The sequence below is a fragment of the Maylandia zebra genome, linkage group LG18 (genome assembly GCF_041146795.1).
Source record: "Maylandia zebra isolate NMK-2024a linkage group LG18, Mzebra_GT3a, whole genome shotgun sequence".
In the NCBI taxonomy this organism is placed as follows: Eukaryota; Metazoa; Chordata; class Actinopteri; order Cichliformes; family Cichlidae; genus Maylandia; species Maylandia zebra.
In genome coordinates this window covers 26,519,608-26,543,786 of record NC_135184.1, presented here as the reverse complement: position 1 = coordinate 26,543,786, position 24,179 = coordinate 26,519,608, and the positions used below count along the sequence as shown (strand labels likewise).

The window sequence follows — 24,179 nt, the reverse complement described above, 5'->3', positions numbered from 1 at the left end:
CCTTGAGGACAAGGGGACTCACTCCGTCTGGTCCAGCAGACTTGCCTGAGTGAAGTCTCCTCATTTGCATCTCAACCTGGTATTGAGTGAAGGTGATGGGTGGGGGAGGGGTGTCAGGAATCTCACAGGAGGCAACATGTGAAGAGGGAGGCTGGCACAGTGGTGTGGCTCTGGATTCCAGGCTGACTGCAGGTGAGGTTGTGGGGGTGGGAGCAGACACTGTGGTGTCGAATCTATTGAAAAACAGATTCAACTCGTCGGCTCTATTCTCACCTCCCTCAGCTCCCCTGCTGTTGGTTGGCCTGAATCCAGTGATGGTCTTCATGCCCCTCCACACCTCTCTCATGCTGTTCTGCTGGAGTTTCCACTCCAGCTTCCTCCTGTAATTGTCCTTAGCCTCTCTGATCTTGTCCTTTAGTAACACCTGGACCTTCCTCACCTCCTCTTTGTTGCCCCCTCTGAAAGCCCTCTTCTTGTTGTTGAGGAGGGCTTTGATGTCCTTAGTCACCCACGGCTTGTTATTTGGGTAACAATGAACAGTCTGAGCTGGAACAATGGAGTCGGTGCAGAAAGTTATGTAGCCTGTGATACACTCAGTAAGCCCATTGATGTCCTCGGCGTGAGGCTCACAGAGTGTTTCCCAGTCGGTCACCTCGAAACAGCCCTGTAGTTCCGCTATTGCCTCCTCTGACCACCTCCTAACAGTCCTGGTGGTCACAGGTTCCCTCCTCACAATTGGCACATAGCGGGGGGGTGAGGTGAATCAGGTTATGATCTGACCTACCAAGTGGGGGGAGGGAGGAGGAGCTGTATGCATCCTTGACGTTAGCATACAGTAAGTCTAAAGTTTTCTCTCCCCTGGTGGGACAGTCCACATATTGTTTGAATGTTGGTAGTGTATTGTCCAGTGATACATGGTTGAAGTCACCCGAGATCACAATAAAGGCACTCGGGTGCTGAGTCTGTAGCCGAGCTATGGCAGAGTGGATAGTGTCACATGCAGCTGTGGGGTTAGCAGAGGGGGGAACATAGACAGCCACCAAGATGACGTGAGAGAATTCCCTGGGTATATATATATATATATATATATATATATATATATATATATATATATATATATATATATATATATATATATAGGAGCACTAGGTGCGGTGACTCCCAAGCTAGGCGAGTGGCTCCAGCAGATCCCGGGAATAACATCGGAGATCTCTGTCCAGAAGAGCGCAGTCCTGGGAACAGCTAAGATACTGCGCAGGAGCCTAAACAAACAAACAAACAACCATATGACCAAATCACATCTACGGATATAGTAAAGAGAGGGAACAAAATCCGTAACAATATGTAGCTACTTTGTTATAAATATAATGATGGTTAAGGATATATAATACATCCTCATTAAAACATTTAACCATTTTAATCTACATAAATGATTAAGCACCAGTGTTTGCTGTCATAGATATTTTAAGATACAAAATACCAGTTCATTTCGAAATGACTGTAATTGCTGATATGCTAATATGTGTAAGCGGAGAAAGCATCTTTAAGAATTTTTGTTACGAAAATTTGTTTAACTGCAAATGTATTTCTTAGCTCATACAGTCAGGGCCAGTTTATTGTTTTTAATGGCATAAAATGAAAAAATACCAAGGCTGCTTGCTTAGTCATCTATTTATTGACTAATGTAATCCGTTCAACACATTTCAGCAACCTGACATGTTTTATTCAACCTTTTAGCTATTTAGCTCACAGAACATACTAATATGCAGTGTCTTTATCTTTATTACCCTTATCAGGTCAGTACACAAGCCAAACGCTCTCTGCAAATATAAAACTATTTAAAAAAAAAGGTCAATATTCAAATAACAGCGAAAGAACTTGATATGGTACGCTTTGGTAAGGCCTACATTTCGTATACAGCTATATTTTTTCATTTTCAGTTCGTCATGTAGCCTATCTGTAAAAAGAAACAGAGAAAAGCTAGTTGCCTCTTTTGTGCCGAAACTCTTGAGTAAAAATTTATTTGACCTGTAATCCTCTCTAATCTACACAGCCGCGCGCGCGCCCGGCAGGCACGGGACAGCCTGATGTTTCCATCTCTCTCCCTCTCTCTCTTTTCTCGCTCTCTCTCTCTTCTCTCTCTCTCTCTCGCTCTCCCGGTAGCGCTTTGCTTTTGCACTTTGTCGTCCCGTCGAGTGATCCCAAGCATCCCGCAAGATGACCATCAACACCCTGGCTAAAGGAGGGTGTCATCGGGAGCAAATGGCATGCTTTCGAAAGGTAAGACTGCTTGATCACGTTCTCTTTGGTTGTATTTATTTATTGTCACAGAATATCCTGGAAATCCAGCGCTGAACAAATCCAACACATTTCATTAGATTAAAGAAGAAAAACAAATTAAGGTAAAATTATCATTATTATTGTTGTTGTTGTTGTTGTTGTTATTATTCGTGTAGTGGTCCAATTCTTGTTGCCCAGCTGCATGTTTACATATGTGTGTGTGTGTGTGTGTGTGTGTGTGTGTGTGTGTGTGTGTGTGTGTGTCTCCCTTGCAGATGGAGAAAGTGATAGTGGCCATGCAGGACCCTGACATGGGCATGAAGATGAGAAACCAGAGGCTTCTTATAACTGTCATTCCACACGCCATGACAGGTGTGTGTGTGTGTGTGTGTGTGTGTGTGTGTGTGTGTGTGTGTGTGAGTATGCTCCTTGTGTCAGTATGCATTAGAATCAGTGCGCTTGGGTGGACAGGTACATTGCAGCTTGACTTTGTCCCAGCAGTCATACATAATTCAGCATTCATTTTTTTGAGAATCCCGTGTGCTTTGCCAAGATTGGAGAGGAACTTCTTTCCTCACTTCCCCTCTTGTTTCTTTCCATTCTTTTACAGGCCATGATATAATTGCCTGGTTGACACACAAATACAGAATCAGCGAGGAGGGTAGGTGTACAGATGCATACAATGTGCGCTTGATTGTTGACTGTTACGTATCTGCTGTTTTTCTCCTGTCTCTGTGTGAGCGGCATGTTGTGTGTCGTTGGTGTGTTGCCAGGATATGGTGCCTGACGCGGTAGGTAGTTATTTGTGTGTGCATCGTAGGGAAGGATGTTTCCAGTAAACAGGAATGGGGTTAGCCCCTGTGGGACTGGGTCTGATTAACTCACCTGATGATCTGAGTTTGATTAGTGTGCCCAAAGAGATCTCCACCTCAGGAGATTTTCAACTAAATTAGACGTTGAGGGGGAAAAAAGTAGCCCGCTGGTCCCTTTTGCTTCCGAGCAGCAGGAAAGAAAAGAGTGGAGTCAGGCAGAGAGAGACAGAGAGAGAGTGGTAGAAGCTGATTAAAAAGCATCCCACGGCTTTTTTTGGGAGCTGTCACTCAAAAAAGTAGGGCTCTTTAACAAATGAGGAGAGACTGAAGATTGATGAGGCATTCCATCGCTGGAGCAAAGCCTTGATTTATGAGAGATGGTTGACAATGCTTGCATGTGTGATAAAGAAAAGTGCAGTGCCAACAGCTCTTTTCCAGTCACAGCTACTTAGTCAGTTCAGTCTAAAAGCTTTAGTCCTAATGAAATCAGCATCCCCTCTCAGGTGCCATCAGACATGACATGGTGATAAATAAAAAACCTGAATAACAATCTGGTGAGATGATTGAGACTTCTCCTGTGGTGTTCGACAGAGTCTCTGCACCTTGGCAACATGCTGGTGAAATATGGATACATTTACCCCCTCAAAGAGCCGAGGTGCCTTGTGCTACGGCCCGATGAGTCACCCTACCGCTTCCAGGTCAGGCCGCTCAGTATGTCCATTCTGCCTACTTTCTACAACCCTGGCCCTTCCTCCATCAATCTTTCAGTAAACATCACCTTCTCTCTATTAGTGCCCATCTCCCATTTTCACTCTCACTCCATTAGCCCACTTCCTAATCCCTCATCCATCTGCCAGTCTGCTGCTTTTTCATCAACTGCTTCAACATCAGTTTCAGTCAAGAAAAAAATAAATAAAAAGGAAAAAGAAAAATGTTGCTTTTAGTTAGTTAGTTTTTTTTTTGTTTGTGTTTTTTACAGACTCCTTATTTCTGGACTAGTACCAGGTGGCCCGCGTCAGAGCTGGACTATGGTAAGAAAAAACTCTAAATATACATGTGATCTCTGAGGGACGATGTCCACTTCCCAGTGGACATGTCATATATAAAACATTATATAATCATGATTACGAACATGTAAGCTCTTTTTTACATATATCCTACAATTCCTGTCTTTTTCACTCTTTTTAAAAATTATTTATATGAAACACTTTGCGAAAAAATCCTACACGACTAAGAGTTTTTATACTTTAGTGGTTTATACATTCATAAGAGAACCCCAGTTTGAGACCAGGAGGAGACCCAGGAAAAAAAAAATCCCAAATCAAATATGCGGAGCTACCTGCTGTGAAGACCCATGTGAATAAGTGAGCAGCTGAAGGCAGAAAGGAGCCTTTATAACATCTAATAAACACAGGTGCAGGTCTTTGGACCTCTGATTTCACCTCTTTCTCTTTGTTTTCTTTCTTATATCCCAACAGCAATCTATCTGGCTAAAAAGAATATAAGAAAACAAGGCGAACTGATGGAATATGAGAAGGTGAGGAAATCATGTGGGTATGCATGTCTGTGCATCTAAATGACAGAGAAAGTGTGTTTGTGTGTGTTTGTTTGTGTTATGAAATATGCACCAGGAAAATTTGGGCCAAGAAGTCTGTGTCATCATTCCTCCTCCTCTCCTCCCTCTTTTCCTTTTCCTTTTTTAGGAAAGGTACAGTCTGTTGCACAAGAGGATCAACCACACCTGGGACTTTGTTGTGATGCAAGCCAGAGAGCAACTCAGGTGCACTTTGTCGCAAACATGCACGCACACACACACGTGCGTTTACCAGCATGCACGAACAAACCTTGTGATTTATGTTCAGAGCGTCCAAACAGAGGCGGAAGGCTGACCGCATTGTTCTGGAGTGTCAGGAGCAGGCTTACTGGCTCATCAACAGACCCCCGGTACGCTCAATAACACTGTACTGTATTCAACTGTACTGTGCTGTACATGCTATGCTACAGCACAACTACATGATCATCTCTATACTTGGCAACTATTAAAGCTGTATCCCAGCATAAAAGCAGACAGCAGTCCCACTAAAGTTCACCCACAGTCCCTTTTCCCTTCTGCATGAAATATTCAACCTATCCGGTAAGAGCCTCAGTTGACATAGAGAGAGTGAGAGCAACAGAGGGACAAACAAAGAGAGCAAGAAAAACATCATCATCATATTCCACATCTTTTTCTTAGATAGAGGCAGGCAGGCAGAGAGAAGTACCAAAGGGGAAGGAAAAAGCGTTCACGTGCGTGTGCATGCCACGGGAAAGAGGGGAGGGGAAGATGAAAGGGGTAATGGGAGGCGGGTGGATAAGAGGACAAGGGTTTTGGAGGAGGGACTCCATCCTGTCTCGACCTTATGAATTAGGGACGAGGGCTTGGAGAAAAAGAAAGAAACCTGGGACTAAAAGTCAGAGCTAGTGGAGTGGAAACTTCTAGGGAGGCTAAGTGCTCGCTCACATACATCTCATCAGACACACACCCACACACACAGATATTGTATAGACACATGCATCAAATACACTGTACTTAGATTTTACTATGTTATTTTTTGTTTTTCTTCTTTTTTTACAGCCTGGGGTTAATAACGTGTTGGACACAGGCTTGGAGCGACCAAATAACTTCAGCTGCAGAGTCACACTGGTCAGTGACTTCATTGTATTTCTCTACTTCCTGCTTTAAAAAAAATGCATTAACGATATAACTTTTCACTCCGTGTTTAATCGCCACCTTTTGTTCTTTCTTGCCACTGGGATCGTTTGAAAGTAAGTTTACCGCAGACCTGCAGTGTATTAGGAATGATTATAATAATCATGATTGTAAATCAAGGTTAAAAAGTCGAGGACCTGAGATGACAGGGTAGAGTCAGTCGCGTCTGTCGTCCCAAATGGGAAATCTAATTCAGTATGTTAGTCTGTAATCTCATACTAGGCTGTCATTGTTTGTAAAATTATATATTTAATGCTACTGTTTGTGTGTCTGTGACACATTTGGTCACAAGGCAGCTATCCTCAAATGTATATGTTTCTATAACTGTAACATACATTATATAAAGGTTTAATGTGTGACCTCACACGATGACCCTGTGTTACTCTTTACAGAACTAGAACAGTGACTACTACAAAAGAGAGGTAAGTACAGCGCGTAATTTAGATGCCATCAGATTAAGTACGAGTGTATAGAGCACATAAAAGGTTCTTCCTCCTGCCTTTGTTTGCAGATTGAAGCCTGTAGAAAGGCTCTTGGAAGAAACCGTGTAAAATCATCCATCTGCCTAGAAGGGTATGTGTCAGTTTGCTAAAGGCTCACATCCAGACACGCACAGATACACACATAATAGACGTCTGATTGCCCGGGTCAAACTCGGCGTCTTCTAGTACGCACACACATGCACATAAAGCTTAGCGCTCCCTCTAGAAGAGCCACTAATGGATGCTTCCCGGGGCGAGTTGGAATTAGTGGCCATTAACTCTTATGATCTGCAGGACTAATACAATAATACCGTGTGTGTGTGTGTGCGTGCATGTGTGTTCTTGTGTGCGCGCATGCCACTGCACTTGTGCGTGGATGTGCAGTTTTCTGAAATACAGCGAGCAGTACCTGAACCACGATCCCATTATGCAAGGCTGCCTGCCCAGTAACCCCTGGATCTCTGATGACACCGCGCACTGGACGATAAACGCAGAAATGTGAGACAATGCAGAGATTATAACCAGTCCACACAGTACAGTACTCCACACGTTCAAGACTTCATCGAGTCATGTAGCAGCAGCGCGTTAGATCATATATATTTTCTCACAGTTGAAGTACTGAACTTATCATGCTTTTCCTTATTTTACACTAAGACACTTTACACTTATTTAACACTAAGTAGTAATTGAGACTATGAAAGCGCTACAGAAACATCAGCGTGTTACATTACAAATGAGCTCAGCATCCTACATCCAGCGTAACATTTCTGCTTTTTGTGCGTTTCTTGAGCAGAGTGCCGGTCCCGACGCGCCTACGAGTAGAACGCTGGAGCTTCAGCTTCATGGAGCTCCTCAACGATGCCATGGGGAGGAGGGAGTTCATGACCTACCTGGAGAAGGAATTCAGTGGTGAGAAACAGGAGCGAGGGAACCGATTACAAATATGGAGCATTCAGCTTTGAATACTGGAGGATAAAAAAACAAAATGCACTTGTTATACCATTCATATTATTATGTTCACTATCACTGTTGTGGTCCATAATTTCTTAGACAAAGATACAGACTTTGTAGTTTGTTTCCCCTCTGTGCACCACCATGGTGAATTTAAAATGAAACTCTCAATAGTGAGTGAAGTGTAGACTTTCAGCTTTAATTCAAGGAGTTTAACAAAAATTATTTTTAAACATTAGCCCTCATTTTCAGAGGCTCAAAATAATTTGTACGAACAAAACTAATTGTAAATATGAGGATTGTTTTTGTAGGGCGGCACGGTGGTGCGGTGATTAGCACTGTCCACCATCAGGCCAGGGCCTTTCTGTGTGGAGTTGTTGTGGATGTTCTTCCTGTGTTTGCGTGGGTTCTCTCCTGGTACTCGGGCTTCCTCCCACAGTCCAAAGACACGCAGTTAGTGGGGTTTGGTTCATAGGTGTGAATGGTTGTCTCTCTCTATGAGTTAGCCCTGCGACAGACTGGCGACCTGTCCAGGGTGCACTCTGCCTCTGGCACTGCGGTAGCTGGGTTAGGCTCCAGCTCCTCTGTGGCCCTGACAAAGATAAGTAGAAGAGAATAGACGGATTGTTTTTATTACATGGATTTAGTCAGTGACCACCTGAAGTCTTGAACCCATGGACATCATTAAATGCTGTCTGAGCAATGAAGACCTGGCACTTTGGTGGTTTGCAGAGGAAAAACTGCAAAACTTTGTGTCTGCATAGCTGTGTTTAAAGTGATCCATAACCCATTTTCCCAGTAAAGCAGGTCTGAATGTCTGTATCCACCTGCACTTTCAGTTCATGTTTGCATCAATACAACACAATGTTGGCAGGCACCAGAGGTGTCCTCCCATACCCTGTCTTCAGCCACGTCCCTGTCGAGGCTGAAACTGCAGCTGGAAATGAGCATAACAGGTGTAAAATATGCGTGAAATACGAGGAATATAGTATAGATTGTTACAATATTACACATGGAAAATCTATTTAATTGTTTTTCACATCAGCTTTATTCCGAATTTGATTATCTCTCCTAATGATATTTTCCAGTCCCGGCGGTGAGAGGTGGAAAAGACGAGACAGTGGAAAAAGAGATTCAATATATTTATGTGTCCTGTATAAACACCAGAGACGTGGGCTGAAGCGCTGCGCAGCAATCAATTAAAACAATCTTTTAAATCATTAGAAGAAGAATTCAAATACAGAAGAGGTCACAAACAGATGTGGCAAAGCTAAAAGGTAGACGAATGGAGGAGAGGAAGGGCCACATTTAAGAGTGAGATGTGGAGAAGAGGGAGGCATGAGCAAAACACAGGAGAGGGATTTGCTCACCCATGCATGCGTACAGTAGGAACTCTTTCCACAGCTATAAAAAGACTCTTGCCGTGTGTCACATTTTCCTGCATCAGTGTTGTTTTACCACACACGCAGCTCCTCACCGTGTGTCTCTCCGCTCTCAGCGGAGAACCTGTATTTCTGGCAGGCGTGTGAGGATATCAGACATGGAGAAAGCTCCAAAATCGTAGAGAAAGTGGAGGACATCTACAAGTAAGTGGACAGCCATGTCACACATGCATGTGTTACATATTCATAAGATAAGCACCTCATCTTTTATGTAACCCAGGAATTTCCTGGCTCCTGGAGCGGCCCGCTGGGTCAACATCGACAGCAAGACAATGGATAAAACCTTAGAGGGGATCAAACGGCCGCACCGCTTTGTCATGGACGACGCGCAGATGCACATTTACTTCCTCATGAAGAAGGTCTGACCTCTGACTCACCCACCCACACACTGTACCTTTATGTAACAGCACTTACCATCAACCATAAAAAATGCATTATAAGCAAGCGCGAGCCATGAATATGGAACACAGATCCTTCTTATACTTTTTCACCTGACGTGGCTTTTCTGTATTTATTAAACGGGATCTCTCTCCTTTGTCCCACAAATTATAATAAAATTATGCAGCGTTATGAAGTCATGTGCAAAAGTCTTGAACCATTTCTTTATACTTTGCTTCTAAGAAGCCAGACTCTTGTCATTTTTTAAAGTGGTCTTCATCAATTGCTCTTCTAGGCTTTCTGAAGGTCTTGCAGGGGTTTTCTTTGGACATTGGCTTGCTTCTTACTTATTTTCAATCTAGTCCTTGTACCTGACCATTTTCTGAGAAATGTTGTTTGTTTGTTAAGCTGCTTCACACTGACCTGTGAATCACTCAAGCATCACAAAGGCAATTTCTCAAGCGATGAACCAGTGTTTATACACATGACAGACAACTTAGCAAAGAACCTGTCTAAACTACAGAAGATGAACAGTATGTGAAAGCCATGCCCCTGAGGAGTAGGAAAAAAGTCCAGCAAAGACCCAACACAGGATCCGAGAGATGCATCTGGCCATGTAGTCGATCATTTACTATGCACTGAAGCCTTTTCAGCACAAGCCTGGCTGTCAATAAGCCTCAAAAGGCCGAGCTTTGCTAAATGACACACAAACTGAACTAAAAATCAGTGAAAACTTCATTTTCAAATACTTTTATGCACAAATTTTGATTCACCTTACAATACCACTGGAAAGCAGCTAATTGGCAATGACTTTGTTTTTCAGCGTGACAATGATCCCAAATGCAGCAAAATTACACTTGCATAGTAAAACACAAACTGTATAACAGTATCAGGCATGGACTGGCCTCCCCAAAGTTCAGACGGTGTTGGAGATTTAAGGTGGACATACCAAAGAACGACTTTCAAGCTTGTTAGAATTGTCTGTTTTCTGCCTTACATACTATATCACCTACTTACATTAGCAAAATATAAAAAAAAAATAGGGGTGGCTCAAGATATTTGCACATTACTGTATGCACAGTCTGTTTTTTAGATTGTAATGGTGCTTTGAGGTGAGTCCTGCTTTACAGGAATACAGCTTGGGAAAAAAGCTCATTTGCTTCCTTGTCAGACGAGAGGATCAATATCAGTTTCTTACCAGTGAGCTTTAGAAGTGCTGCTTCACCTTTGGTCAGAGCCAAGCTGTTTCAGTGTGTATTTAGTATTTATGCCAAGCTAAGCTGGATACCTCTTTGCTCTGGCTTCATATTGCATGACATATGAGAGTGTATTGATCTTTCCTTCTTACCCTCAGCAGGAAAGTAAATTAACGCATTAAAAAGAAGCCAGAAAGCAATTTTTGTTTTTCTACCTTTTGCTCTCCAAATCTTTGGTTGGGTACAATAAATGTGTGACTTGCCTTTTCCTGTTTCTGAACATCAGATTTAAACAAAAAACATACTTTTTTGACTCATGTGGAAGTCCATCTTTTCTTTCCCATGAGCTAAAAGCTTCTTTTTGTGTATGTGTGTCTGTTCCCAGGACTCCTATCCAAGGTATCTCAAGTCTGACCTGTACAAGAACATGCTGGCCAAAGCCATCGTCCCCCAGGAAACCAAGAAAAGGTGACATTTTTATACTCATCCTACTTTTTTTCCCTCTATCCATATTTAAGCATGCATTTAATGAGCGCATTTTCCTTTTCTCCTTCCCGTCAGTGTGTTCCCCTTCATGAGACGCCAGAGGCACTCTAGCCCCTCCCCTGCTCAGACTGCCACCCAGGCAGCAGAGGAAGAAGGCCTTGCCAAGGGGGCAGGTGCCAACTCTGCAGCTGGCTCGCATTTCTGATCCAGGCCAAAAAAAAAGAACCCAAAAAAGAGAGAAAGACTCGGTCGCTTTACTCTCTGTTGTCTGAGTTTTTTCTTTAAAGTCAAACAGAGCTTCTCGTACGCCGCAGCAACATCACTAGAGCTTTGAGAAACAGGTGTCATGGCACACCTGAGCAGCATGCCACTGAAGGACAACCAGTGAACCACAGAGAAGAGCTTTTTCTACACCCTTTATTGTTGCATCCTCATCCCATCACAGTGTGCTGAATAGTTTTTCCTATGATCCCCATATCAAGTGTTCTTTTTCTATAGAATCCTGAGCCGGTTTAGGTAAAGGCGTCGGTAACATGATATTTCTTCAGAGATCTGCCTCAGTGTGACTGTGATTGTTGGGCAGTTTGCTTGTGCAGTTGGAGCTGCACATTGCGTTTGTCGTTGTGCTTCACTTTTCTCAAGCATGCTCTCAACTCAATAAAATGTCACAACAGCAGTTAGTGTGGTGCTCCAGCCTCAGCCCTGCATGCTGTGAGTACCTGTGAGTGTGTGGATCAGCGACCAGGTTTTAGAGCACCTTTTCCTTCCTCTCTTTCTACCACACACTGCTAATCGATTTCATGGTTTAAGTTTTTAAATCCCCAGAAAAAGTAAAGTAAGAAAATAAATAAACAAATGTTCCCACTGAAATTTGTACCTTCGATCATTTAACCCTTCCTATGGCTACCTGCAGGAGCTCTAAAAGGCTCATTATTTGCATTATTTATTGTAACACTTCTGTTGCTTCTACTTCCTTATAATAATAACTGTTCTGTGCTGGCTCCCTCTACTGGCTGCATGTGACCAAAGCAACATGTTTTCAAGTTTCCTGGAAAAACTACAGCCTGTGATCCTTTGTGGCAGGTGTGATCCCTGAGCTGTGAGCACCCTTTTCCTTCTCAGCACATTTTATCTGAAGTCTGAAGATGTGACAGTAATGTGTAAAATAAAATCTACACCTTAAGACCCTGCAAACAATCGTAGTCTGACTCAGGCTGACTCCAATCACCTTCAGGTCAGTCTGCACTGATGAGTGGAACTAGTCTGATATACAGGACTCAACTCGGCTTGATGCCAAATGCTTGCATTTCAAGCACTGAAGCTATTTTGTGGTTATTATTGGGTTTTGCACATTTATCAAGGTTAATCAATTTAGTATTGCAGATTGCATGCAGTTTCCCAGTTCGGCTGCAGACTGATAGACTGGCTTTGTCTCATTACCGTCTCAATGCACCAAAAGACGCCAACTAACTGTAAGTGGTCACAGACCTGGTCCCCAACTCTGAAGGAACCATTTCATGGGCAACAAAATCACAAACACACAGTTGCAATAATTTTCTGTTGTGCATAACAAAGGTTATCCGTAGTGTGACTGTAGTGTTTCTTTCAGCCTGTGAAAGCTTCATTCAGCTCTATAGATCTGAACCAAGCCTCCAAAGTTTACAGGATTACAGAGAAAAAAGTTTATATATTACACAAAGTGTAGATTCCACAGTTTTTGAAGTGCAACTCAACAGCAACAACGTGTTAACAAAAAAAACCAACAAAAAAACCCCAAGCAAAAACAGGCTTTTAAATTCTTCACATTTTTTCGGAGGTAGGTCTACACGCTAACCACACCAAAGCAGTTCAGCTTAATGTTTTGATCTCTAAGCTTTGCAGGACCATCAATTTTACTAATGGAGGGAAGCTATTTATGGAAAGGGGGAAATACTTTTTCTCTCTCTCTCTCACTCACACACACACACACACACACACACACTTTCAGCATTTTTGAGGATTAGGATAATCTGCTTCCCTCTGTTCCCCATCCCTTCTCTGCTATCCAAGTATAAGTGCTGGCGATGGAGTGTCTTCGCCTTAGGAACAGAAAAGAGCAGCCACATAAAAAGCATTGACAACAAATGAAATTATGTTCTTTACACATGGATTTATTTTTGGTAGGTTAAAATACTGTTTGGGTTTTTGACAGACTAACAGTACAGGGAAATAAAATCATTTCTGATGCCGAACATTACATTTTTTCCATGTTTACACATTAAGAGAGCAACAGTGTGTTGCGATTGAAGAAATCCTATTCATCCTCCTACTTATTCAACAATGTGATTCGCGCTAATACATGAGAGAAAAAGAGCATTACAACAATAAAAGTAAGGGAATGCAAGAGTGTTAGTAGGAAACATTCAATTTAAACCAAGTGCAAAACCCTTACAGTATGCAACACACTAGACAAAGTGTAAAGTAGTGTGTACATCTTACATAAAACAGTATGGAAAGTATTCAGCAGCCTTATTGGTAGAAGAGACAAAACACACATTCAGGCATACAAAGTACACAAAGAGGCACAAGACTAAATTCTGAATATACATTCAATAAGTTCCACTTTGCACACTATGAACACTGGATTGCTCTGCTATGTAATATCAGTAGCTATATACATTGCATCTAATCATAAGGTGCGTCAGGTGAATACAGGAAGTGGTTTTGGAGTAGAATTTAACGGAATTAGAGCTTAAAAGAAGGACACGGCGTTACTTAGTTCACCAATGATTATGAAAATCAAACGGAATATGGAAACAAAACGGGGCCCTAAGTACGCTGGCTGTGTATTACAGTATCTGAATGTGTAAAACATTTACATGGGAGACCTTTTTTGTATCAGCAAGCAGATCTGTAAACAAAGAAAGAGACTTGCATGGATAACTTCCAATAAAAGGTGCATTTGTTAGTGAACTCAGTTTTATCTGTGAAACTCACATTTATAGCTATGAGCTGTATCCCTAGTTATGTAGCCCATAACTAGGGACGACTTTGGTTATGATTTTAATGACACCAATCCCATTGCCAGGTCTGCTTGTAGGCGACATCCTTTACCAATTTTCTTACTGAATTTGACATATCGTCTGAGGGGAACAATGTAGACCTACACAGGATTTAGCATCAGTAAAGCCGTTTTATTATCACTGTGAATAGTTTTTAGAAACAGAATAGCAAACAGAGCCAGCCATGTGACTGGTGTGGAAAAGTTCCACTGCCAAAAGTCTGACATCATTGTTTTGCAATGTGCACCTGTCAGAAAAATATGCGAGCAACGATAAAAGAATAAAAAGGGGAGTCTTCTGTGCTGTTACCGTGGTTACAGCAAGCACTAAAAATGACAGTGTGGTCTGCTCTCCGTTTATATCACTTTATAATCTAAGTTAAACTGGTAGATTCATTAGGAGAGGAGTTCTGTGTAAACTCAAACATGTGTGCAACTACAAAGTTGTGCGCAAGTCTTTTTCATTAGTTCACAAAAATAACACACTCGGCTATAAACATCCTTAAGGGTAGAAAATGTTCAGATACACGTTACACATTTGAACATTCAGATATAGTGATGTAAAGCTACAATGCTAACATTTACTACACTGCTTTACACTTACATTTCCCCACCTGTTTATATCATCTAACTCAAAGTCTGTTGGGGTGACGGCAAAGCCGATAAGGGTCAAGACAGTTTTTATTTGGACAAAAACTTAAGCGCAAGTTAAAAAGGAATCACACTGACTTTATACATTAAAATTTGTTTACAGTACCATATTATATATTTGTGTATGGAGTCAAAGATAATCTCTTTACTGGGACAACTGACTGTGCAAGTGTTGCATTGCATTGTGGGTAGTGTAGGTGCTAGAAAGAAGAACGGGCAAATGAAAAGATGCTGTTACCTGTGGTTTTAGCTGTGGTCATTTTGATACTATAAAACTGTCAATTGTGAGTCCAACACCCTTTAGGAGACTGAATTGAACATTAAGGCATGAAAAATGTAATAAGCAGACTTTGGCAAAGGTGTTGTTTTGTTTTAAATGGTCTAATAAATTTGTCTTCTTGCGAATTGCACTTGGACAACTGCACAATAGAGCGTAGCAGCCGTGAAAAAAAGCTAGCATTAAAACTACCTGTTAGTTAAAGATCAAGCATGTGTCGAATGGATCTAAACATAGTCGTGTCAATAGACTAAATATAAAGACTTAAAAGAGTTCTTTATAAATATTTCAAACATTAATGTCCTACACTAGTGAAACATACGCAAAGCACATAAACGCCTGGGCATAAAGTCTAAGGTTTTGTTGCTCAACCCTACATTAAGCTGGTGCAATGAACCGCTGATCAAATAGTCCACTGTGGAGGTTTCAAATGTGTTTGTGCATGTTTTGTTTAAGACTTAATTTAATGCAATTATGAATAAGAAACCTGCGGACCCAAGAGAATATAGGTCCACTTTGATTTTTAAAATACATTGCTTGGAAACTTTTTTGTAAAATGTCAACACCAGCAGGGATCAGATGCTCGTGTAAGTCTAAGGGTGTCAAACAGCCACTACCTAGACATAGCATCTCCTGACCTACTATGTGACAGTGTAGAGTTCATCTTTGCTGCCTTCACAGAGAGTGTATCCACAAACCCGGGGTCTCCAGCTCCAGTTCAGGGTCCAGCCACTGCTCCAGCCAAACTTCTCCCTGTTTTTCTTCTTTGGTGGCAGCAGTAACACAACGCAGCTCGCCACCAGGATGTGCCACAGCGAGTGTGTGTAATAGTAGTTGTCCTCTGTCTCAGCAAAAGTGTACAAACACAGGCCGATTAAGGCGCACAACACCCCCGGGATCAGGTAGAAGACCCAACGCCTCCAAGAGGGCGGGTAACAATGTCGTCGATGGACCCCTTTGCGCACCTGTAAACAGAAAAGAAGAGGAAAAACAGTTTTATTACAGTCCAAAATATAATCAACATCTGCAACAGATGGAAAATGCGTCTCTTACCCAGGCAATGACCATGATCAGTATGGCACAGAGGATGGGGCCCAGCAGGTTCCACAGGCCCGTGCGGTCCAGTTGCATTGACATGGCTATCAGCAGAGTCCCGAGCATGAACAGAGTCTACACACACACAAAGGGGCGAGTAAAACCCACACAGCCTTTTAAAACATACCAATCCTTAGCAGAGTGTGTCAACAGTATGAAAGAAGAGGCAGGAATCAGCATCTTACATATTTGAATGCGTTTCTGATGCGAGCCATGCACAGGATGGTGACCCAGAAGGAGCAGATGGATCCTAGGAAGTCACAGTACTGCAGAGTATTATACTCCATTATACACATTACTGCAATGCCCGGCTGGTCACAAGCATGGTAGAACTACAAACAAGAGGGAAACAATGACAGTAAGGGCAGATATCAACGTTTAAACTAAGATTAGTATTATTTGCTGATGCTCATCTTGGTTTTTTTTATTACTATTTTTGTATCATCTTTATTGGTGACAAGTTTACTGAATATCTCAGTACCACCTACAAACTATGCCAAAATGATATTAAAGCTATTAAAAGTTCAATGTGTAATAGAGCAGAAACAGGAAAGCTCACCGTCTCCTCTCTTACACAAACCCACACAATAACAATCGACTCTTAAACCTATTTATGTATCAGAAACACACTCGTAAGTATGTCTACATGTATAAAAAGGTACATGCATGTTCCTGAATGTTTTACCGTGGAGAAAAACATGCTGAAGAGGTAGACAGAGGCCTCGGTGATGTAACCGTGTTTGACTGCAACCACGATGGCAGGCAGGAAAGCCAAGTTGCTGAGCGTGAGCAACAGAGTTGCTAACAGCTGGTGACTATACGACTGAGCTGTTGAATCATCTGTGCAGCCCCAACCACTCCAACCTGCACACAGTGAAAATAAATAAATGCATGACTGTAATTTTTTAAGGAGGAGATCTCGAAATATTTTAATATTAGTGAAATATAAGCTGCAGTGACACAAGTTGATTCTGTTCACTCATCCAAGTGACTTCTTCAGTCTGAGCTGACTGCAGGTTTCCACACCCTTATACACACTACATTTGCACAATGACTGAGACTAACACCACCGATGAACAACAGGCTGTGAGGTCAGTTTCTGGATCACTTATATACAAATTATCACGACCATAGATCAACAACCACTAATCAGTGACAATGTTCTTCTGCTTCCCAGGCTGCTGTATCTGTGGGGATGGTGTTGGGTCTGTGTTGTTGCATCCTAATGACAGCCAGTTTATGCTCCAGTGGATGATGAGAGTCAAACATTAAATGCTGATCCATATGTGTAGGTTTACATCAACTTTTAAATGTCCCCAATGAAATCTCACAGCCTAAGAAGGCTACCCTGCCACTTTCATATCCTCCCTGGCGAACTTGATGTGTTGGTCCACCGAGTTAATGTGATCAGTGAATTGTGGCGCATCTTAAGGTGTCATCCACATACCTGAACCAATGACTTGGTGGTGTTCCAGGGTAGGATAACAAAGCCCTCTTTTCCACTTCTTCCATGTAAAAGTTGGCCACAATGGGTGAAACTGGACACCATGGCACACCCATGTTTCTACCTGTAGTACTGACTCTTATATGTGAAATAGGTGGAATTAAAACACAGTTCCAAAAGCAAACACACGTGGTCGGTGCTGAGAGTGGTCCTGTTGCTGAGGTTGGGGTCATCCTGTAATCACTTATGAATTACCTCCACTTCTTCAGTGATTTTCTCACGATAGTCTTTCTGCTTTAGCAAAACTGTCCACCTACCCTTGAGACGATGATGTTGTTGATGTCATTACTAAGCGATATGAGTGCCTTCTTCTCCTCTGTGCTGATTTTGGATGGTGGGGGATTTGCGTTGCTGAGACCAGCCAAAACTTTAGTCCATAGCTGCTCTGCTTCCATGTCTGCAATGTTGTTGTTTAGAATGGCTGTGATCAGTCCACTAGTGGGATTTCTCAATGCGTCACAGCAAAAGTTCAACCCTTTTGGAAGGATGTCTGCTTGAATGAGTTGTCTGTCAGACAAATTTGTTCACCCACTTGTCCACATCCTCAGTGTGGCGTCCTCCTCTCTTCTGGCCACTGAGGACACTCTCCGTATTTTGCTCTGGTTTCCGACACACAACAAAAAGGTCAAACGTCCTTTGTTGCCTGGTCTCAGACTTTTCATGCTGTCAGTGAATTCAAACACCTTTTGAAGAATTTTCTTATCTAGAAGCATTGCAAATCTCTATCGGATCTGCTCTTCTGTTGATTTTAGCACATCAACGGTAAAAATTTGTTTGTCTCACCCATTCATTGAGCAGCTGACTCTGTGCTTTTTGGAGGATTTTCAGTCAAATTGCTCAAAACTGAATTGCTGAAAAACAGTACCTTAAGAAATTTACTGTTTATAAGATTGGGGAAACCTGTAGTCAGCTGAGACTGAAGAAGTCACTTGGATGAGTGACGAAACTGAAAACGTCCAGATGAACAGAATCGACTTTTTGGGATTTCCTTACCTGGATGACTGAACATGCATCAAGACATAGGTTAATATTTTTAGTGCTTCTACTACAACTTTAACAAGGCCTTTTCTTAGGGGAGACGGACTGTGTGTGCCTGTGTGTGTGTGGGCGTACCAGCCTTGCATACACATCCAGCGTACAGGTAGCTGTAAGATCTCAGAAGTCTACATTCACCGTATAACCCACAGTCCTCTACACAGGCACTGAGGAACACCTCTGGGGTCACAGACACCACTGATGCGTTACCACAGTTACTGCTGCAAGAAAAAGCACAAACACATGCATGTAATATTATACATACATTACACACACACACAAAGTATGAATAAATGAATGACACCTCATTTCATCAAATTTCAAACTTCTAAAATGTAAGATTTGGTACATATTTAGTGTACATTTCAAAAATATCTGAAGCAAGAAAAGTTGAATAACTGAACATAGTCTGCTACTGCTGTGTGTGTGTGTGTGTGTGTGTGTGTGTGTACTTACCTGTTGCATATAAGCTGCAGGGTGAGGTACCACGTTGCTGACTGAGGAAAAGGCAGCCTGACCACAGCTTTAGGAACGCTGGCATTCACAGCAACACCATAACCTCCAAATAAATCTGTCATCAAATCAACAACATACTGTTTTGTCTACAGGACACATTGTCATCTAAAAATCAGACCCACTGTGAATTCTGAAATTTATACCTTTTTGTGTTAGATTTTGTTTGAAATGATAAAAGAACTGGTATTGCATAGAACTTTTCAACAGTACTCAAATTACTTCCTAGTCATTCACCCAATAACAAAACTGCTTTTTTTTCTCTATACCTAAGAATCTTAGGCAGCTCAGGATTCAGTACCTTGCACAAGGGCACCTTGACATGCACCATGTAATCAAACCACCAAACTTCTGATCGGAAGATGACCTATTCTACCTCCTGAGCCACAGCTATGACAAATGGATGAAACACTTTTAAGAGATCCCATAAAGCTACACTAAATAAGCCATGATAACAAAGTGAATTGTAATAGAAAACCACTTGAACTTTATGTAAAATCAATTTAAACAGAAAAATTTTCAGCTGATTTATAATCTATCTACAAAAATTAAGACATTTGTATGCAATTCTTCATCAAAGCGTTCTGATCAATTAGGCATAAGCAATGTTTTCTGGTGTTTGATGTGTGTGAATTTGAATCAGTGCTACTGTACCTGTGCGACACGACTGAGAGTGGTTCAGTTCAAGGACTGGAGTCCAGGGAGAGAGACATGCAACCACACTGCTGCTGTTCCCCAATGTCATGTTAGTCTACAAAAAACACAACACAGACGCATGTATCAACGCAAATCTCCACAGAAGCTCAACTCTGTGACTTTCCAATCTGTCTATGCAAGTACAGCGATTCAATGTTACTCACAGAGTTGAGTGTGAGCTGCAGGTTGAGTGTGCCACCACTGGCGTGCACGTGCAGGGGGTATGTGAGCAGCGTGGGGTGTGTATTTGTAACGCTAACATTGGCTCCACCAACGGGGGTGAATCGCAGTGACAGGACATCCACCTCCTCATACAGCACAGGGATGCTCCACACACACGCTGACCCCAGCAACTGTGACATCCATGAAAACGATTTATTGCTGGAGACACCTGTGTCTGCAAGCACCGAACTGTTGCTTGATGATGAGGAGTTGCTATAACTGCTGTTGCCATGGAGCTTAAAGATCTCATCATCTGCTTTGAGGCCAAGACTTTTTGGCTTACATCCCACTGAAGCAAAATGGATACACAAGAAAATGTGTTAGAACAGAAATACAGGTTGTGTCTGGAATCATGCACTCATTCAGCACTTCTTATTTAAACATTTGGAGCTCACTGTCAAAGTGGAAGAGAAAAGAAATGTGGGTTTATTTTTTGACAGGCTTCTTTTTTTCTTTTCATTCATGATGATGCAATGAGAGAGTGACCATATTTTAGACTATTTTTCTTAAGGTACTGGTGGATGTTTTGGGCCCACAGCGTAGTTTATATATTGTAGTGAGTAAAGAGTGATTTCAAACACAGGTGTAATGTGTGTACATACTTCAGTGTACATATTTCTGAATTCACCTGTGTAGTTTGAGACAACGCTGAAGGTAACAGTACGGTTGGCTCGGGTGCTCTCAATAACAACTCGTATCCAGGTGTCCCAAGGTGGATTAGAGAGAGCTGCAGAGCAGCTAAACCCTGAGCAGTTCATTGTTATTGGGCCCTGCTGCAGAGAAGCTGAGCCAAGCCTGAGGACCAGGAAACAGTTTCCCATCTCTGTTCCCTCCTCTGATGAACAGCCAGCCACAGAAACCGAAAGGGAAGAGGCAAACTCAGGAACATACAATCTAAGAGCAAGAGAACAAAATACACTCACTTACGGTCTTCTGACTGATGCATGAAAAAAAAATGTGCAAAGACTGGAAATACAGGAAATAAAACATGCACTTCTTACTTAAGGCGTGTAGGTCTGTCAGGGGCTGCAGTTTGTGTCAGGAATATGCCGTTCTGCAAAACAGGTGTGTCCACTGCTCTCCTAACTGACAATTGAGGCTGGAAGAAATAGGAGCAGGAAGGAAAACCCTAACAGATAAGGACAGACAACAAAGGTCTATAAATAAAGACATTGTGTTGCACACTTCTTCTTACACAGATGGGCGCCATTCAGAGTCTGAATAAGTGAATAAGAGGAGGTGATTACAGGAGAACAATAGGAAACTAATGCACACCAACACAATGCAGAGATTTAAGATAAAATGTAAACAGATCAAATGATAAGTAAGAAAACTCTTTTGCAGGAGGAACAGAGCCAAAGAACGTGGTTCAGCCGGTTTAGCATGAAAAAACAAAAAAAAAACAAAACTGCTCCCATATATCAAGTTAGAGTGATAAAGGAAATTGTGAGTACTAGTGTAACATGACCAGAATACTAACAATGTACATTGCCTGCCCCCCCTCACCCTCATGCAAGTGCAAAGGTTACATAATTGTTAAAATTAGATGACAATTTGAAACAGCCAAGAAAATTTAAACCAGTTCTTTCTTCCATATACTCCTGGTAACGTCACAGAAATTTTAATGCACTGGATCAGGGAAGAAAAATTGTGGCTAACCTAACTGTGGCATCAGCAGCAGCAACATGCACCATATGCTGCTCTATACCAACCTTCTGTTCAATGCGGCCATCATCTTCAGGCAAGTGAGCAGCAACGTACCAATCACCTGGGGCAGGGTCAGAGAGGTTAAAAGTTGTGGAGTTCTCTGAGATTACAGGTAAAGTCAGAGACAAACAGGGGGTCCACAGTGTCGTATTGGGAAACTCCTGCCCTGTGGGGTTTATAACAGGAGGGGCACCCCATCGAATATAGCTGCAAAATGGTTATAACATAAGGTTAGGTTAGGGGGGATAAAATACATTATAAGGAGTCTCAAAAGGTCATTATTAATAAACTTCATAGCTTACATAGTGACATTATGCCTCCCGCAGTGGAAACTGTGGCCCTTTGTCACAGAAAAGAGCCAGCGAGCGATGGCGGTTTCCTCCGGTATGTGAAACCTCTGCAGCCTCGCATTCCCGTACCAGCCATACTTTGATAATTTCTGGGCAGGTTTGGATGACAGCTCTGACACAAATGTCACCTGCCCATCTGCAGGAAAAATAGTAAGACAGTCTTTCACCTTATCATCTTGGAGTTTATCTCAAAACATGGAGACGCACACTAAAGCGGTGGCATTCCGTCAGGACAAGCAAGGCAAGCAGTGCTCCCCTTGTCCAATCAAGAATAGGCATATTTAAAACCTACCAATGACAATTATCTCTCCCCTTTCATCTCAAACAGTGCTGTCAAAAAGCTCTTCACGTGTGTGCATTCATCCTTTACATTACATCTTGTGGCTGCACTTAACTATTACAGGTGCGCTTGTTTTGTGTTCTTAGGAAACTGTAGCTGTCTCCATTTTATGCGAGTCCCTGTTCCCCACTAACAGTGACTGGAGCTGGACAAGCTGAGAGGCCAGCAGCCTTTTTTATAGTCATTTGCACATAACACATTCTGGATCTCTGGTCTTTGACTCTAAACTTAAGGGAGACCAGCATCTAACTGCTACTGGCCCAGCTTTCACTGCTCTGAGACCAGTTACGATATGCTTTTTGTGTGGCAACACAGCTGGCACGGGCAAGTAAACAGGCTTCAGTGATGTAGCATCATAACAGATAAGTTTTGTTCTCTTAGGAACCTTGGCCAACATGTGGGATGTAGAGAAAATGGAGTGTTACTCATTAATAACTCCTTATTAATAACTCCTATAGCACAGTGGCAAGGAAAGCTTTCATAATAGAGCACTGATGGCAGTTCTGACCACGTCCAGTATAACAAAACAGGCAAATTAACCAGGTTGCGCCAGCACTTTAGCATAAAACACCTGGCTGACTGACTGAATGTCATTAGTTTAACCAGCAAAACGCCTTCATCTTTAATTAGGATTTTTAATCCCCTCTGCAGACATTGGCAGTTAGTCGTGTCACACGCTGCTTAAGGCTTTTAAGTTAGCTGGGTTATTTTTGTCATTAATATATTTAAATATACATTTTTAATCTTGAGAAGTAGACATACATTTCTGAGCTCATGATCTACTGTTCTTACTCATACTACCAAGATATGAGGCAGTATAAGGAAGGGGTTTTGTGTGTTTACTTGTTTTTTTGTTTATTAAGAGTGTGTATGTCTTGGGGTGGGATGAGGAGTAGGTTGTCGTTGTTGACCTTATATAAAAAATAAATTACACTATATAGATAGCTATACATTTCCAATAAGAAATATTTACATATTTACATTCTTGGGAGAAAGGAAATGCATACAGGACACTTGACAAGATAAGACTAAAAACAAACAAACAAAACAAAACAAAAACAATGAGGGCTAAACATGTCTATACACCAGTAGAAACAAAGTGCTTTCTTTGACCAGGGTAAATAACCAGTTAGTAGCATCGTTGCATAGATATACTGTGAGCTCACTGACTAGCGCTGGCAGCTCAGTGCGTCTCTCATGTGTTTTCACGAGTTAACTTCAAGCCAGCCATGACTGCTAGCAAAAGTGCTAATACGTCGGACTTTGTGTGTGACCTCTGCCCGAAACACTTACCGTCGTCTCCTGATGTCCAATCCGTCAGGGCAACGAAAAGGAGACTACATAGAAACCAAACTTTCATGTTTCCTTCCCAACTATCCGAGTCGCTACATCTTCCGTATCCACCTGCACTTGCAAATTTACCTTCCCCGAGAAGACATCCCTACGTTTTGAAACACTTCCTGTTTTCTCTACATGACGTCACGTTGCGTTTACGTCCTATCGGAAAGAATAACACACACACACACACACACACACACACACACACACACACACACACACACACACACACATACTATGTAAGGCTTGTGTATTTCCCTCGCAATTTCATTAGTTTTTAGAGACAATATGTAAATATAAAAAAAGGAAAAAATCTGACTTTTGCTAATAAAGCAAAAAAAAAAAAAAAAATTCAAAATAATCAATTGTGGATTTGCGTTAACACGTATTACACCACTAACAATGGACATATGATTATCACGATAAATTAAAGAAAAACAAATAAAAAGACTACTGACTTACTTGTGGTTCCCAGGATATTCAAAAGTAGAATGGAAGGCAGAGCCTTCAGTTTTTAGGCTTAAAACTTAATCCCTGCCTCTGCTCCACAGTATGTCTTTTGCCCCATCTTTCTCGCGTTAACCTCCAACTGGCTGCCTCTGCCCGAGCCTGGTTTCTTCCTGTTCCTGTTGTTC

At 41.9% G+C, this 24,179-nt stretch overlaps 2 protein-coding genes across 2 annotated transcripts; one reads left to right on the top strand and one right to left on the bottom strand.

Moving 5' to 3' along the window:
* Window positions 1-2,144: 2,144 nt before the first annotated feature.
* On the top strand, window positions 2,145-11,959 carry rgs11 (regulator of G protein signaling 11). Its single transcript, XM_014410896.3, has 17 exons — window positions 2,145-2,280; window positions 2,556-2,652; window positions 2,891-2,941; window positions 3,684-3,790; window positions 4,072-4,123; window positions 4,571-4,629; window positions 4,796-4,872; window positions 4,955-5,036; window positions 5,707-5,775; window positions 6,240-6,263; window positions 6,353-6,414; window positions 6,708-6,821; window positions 7,117-7,232; window positions 8,773-8,860; window positions 8,937-9,075; window positions 10,676-10,758; window positions 10,852-11,959. The coding sequence occupies exons 1-17, from the start codon at window positions 2,218-2,220 to the stop codon at window positions 10,979-10,981; spliced, it is 1,413 nt and encodes a 470-aa protein (XP_014266382.2). The 5' UTR covers window positions 2,145-2,217; the 3' UTR covers window positions 10,982-11,959.
* A 946-nt stretch (window positions 11,960-12,905) lies between these two features.
* pgap6 (post-glycosylphosphatidylinositol attachment to proteins 6) lies at window positions 12,906-23,681 on the bottom strand. Its single transcript, XM_004567186.6, has 13 exons — window positions 23,500-23,681; window positions 21,819-22,002; window positions 21,522-21,723; window positions 20,811-20,938; window positions 20,438-20,703; window positions 19,752-20,098; window positions 19,546-19,642; window positions 18,835-18,949; window positions 18,457-18,599; window positions 16,525-16,703; window positions 16,025-16,171; window positions 15,798-15,914; window positions 12,906-15,709 (listed from the first exon to the last, which is right to left on the bottom strand). The coding sequence occupies exons 1-13, from the start codon at window positions 23,564-23,566 to the stop codon at window positions 15,386-15,388; spliced, it is 2,316 nt and encodes a 771-aa protein (XP_004567243.1). The 5' UTR covers window positions 23,567-23,681; the 3' UTR covers window positions 12,906-15,385.
* Window positions 23,682-24,179: the final 498 nt, after the last annotated feature.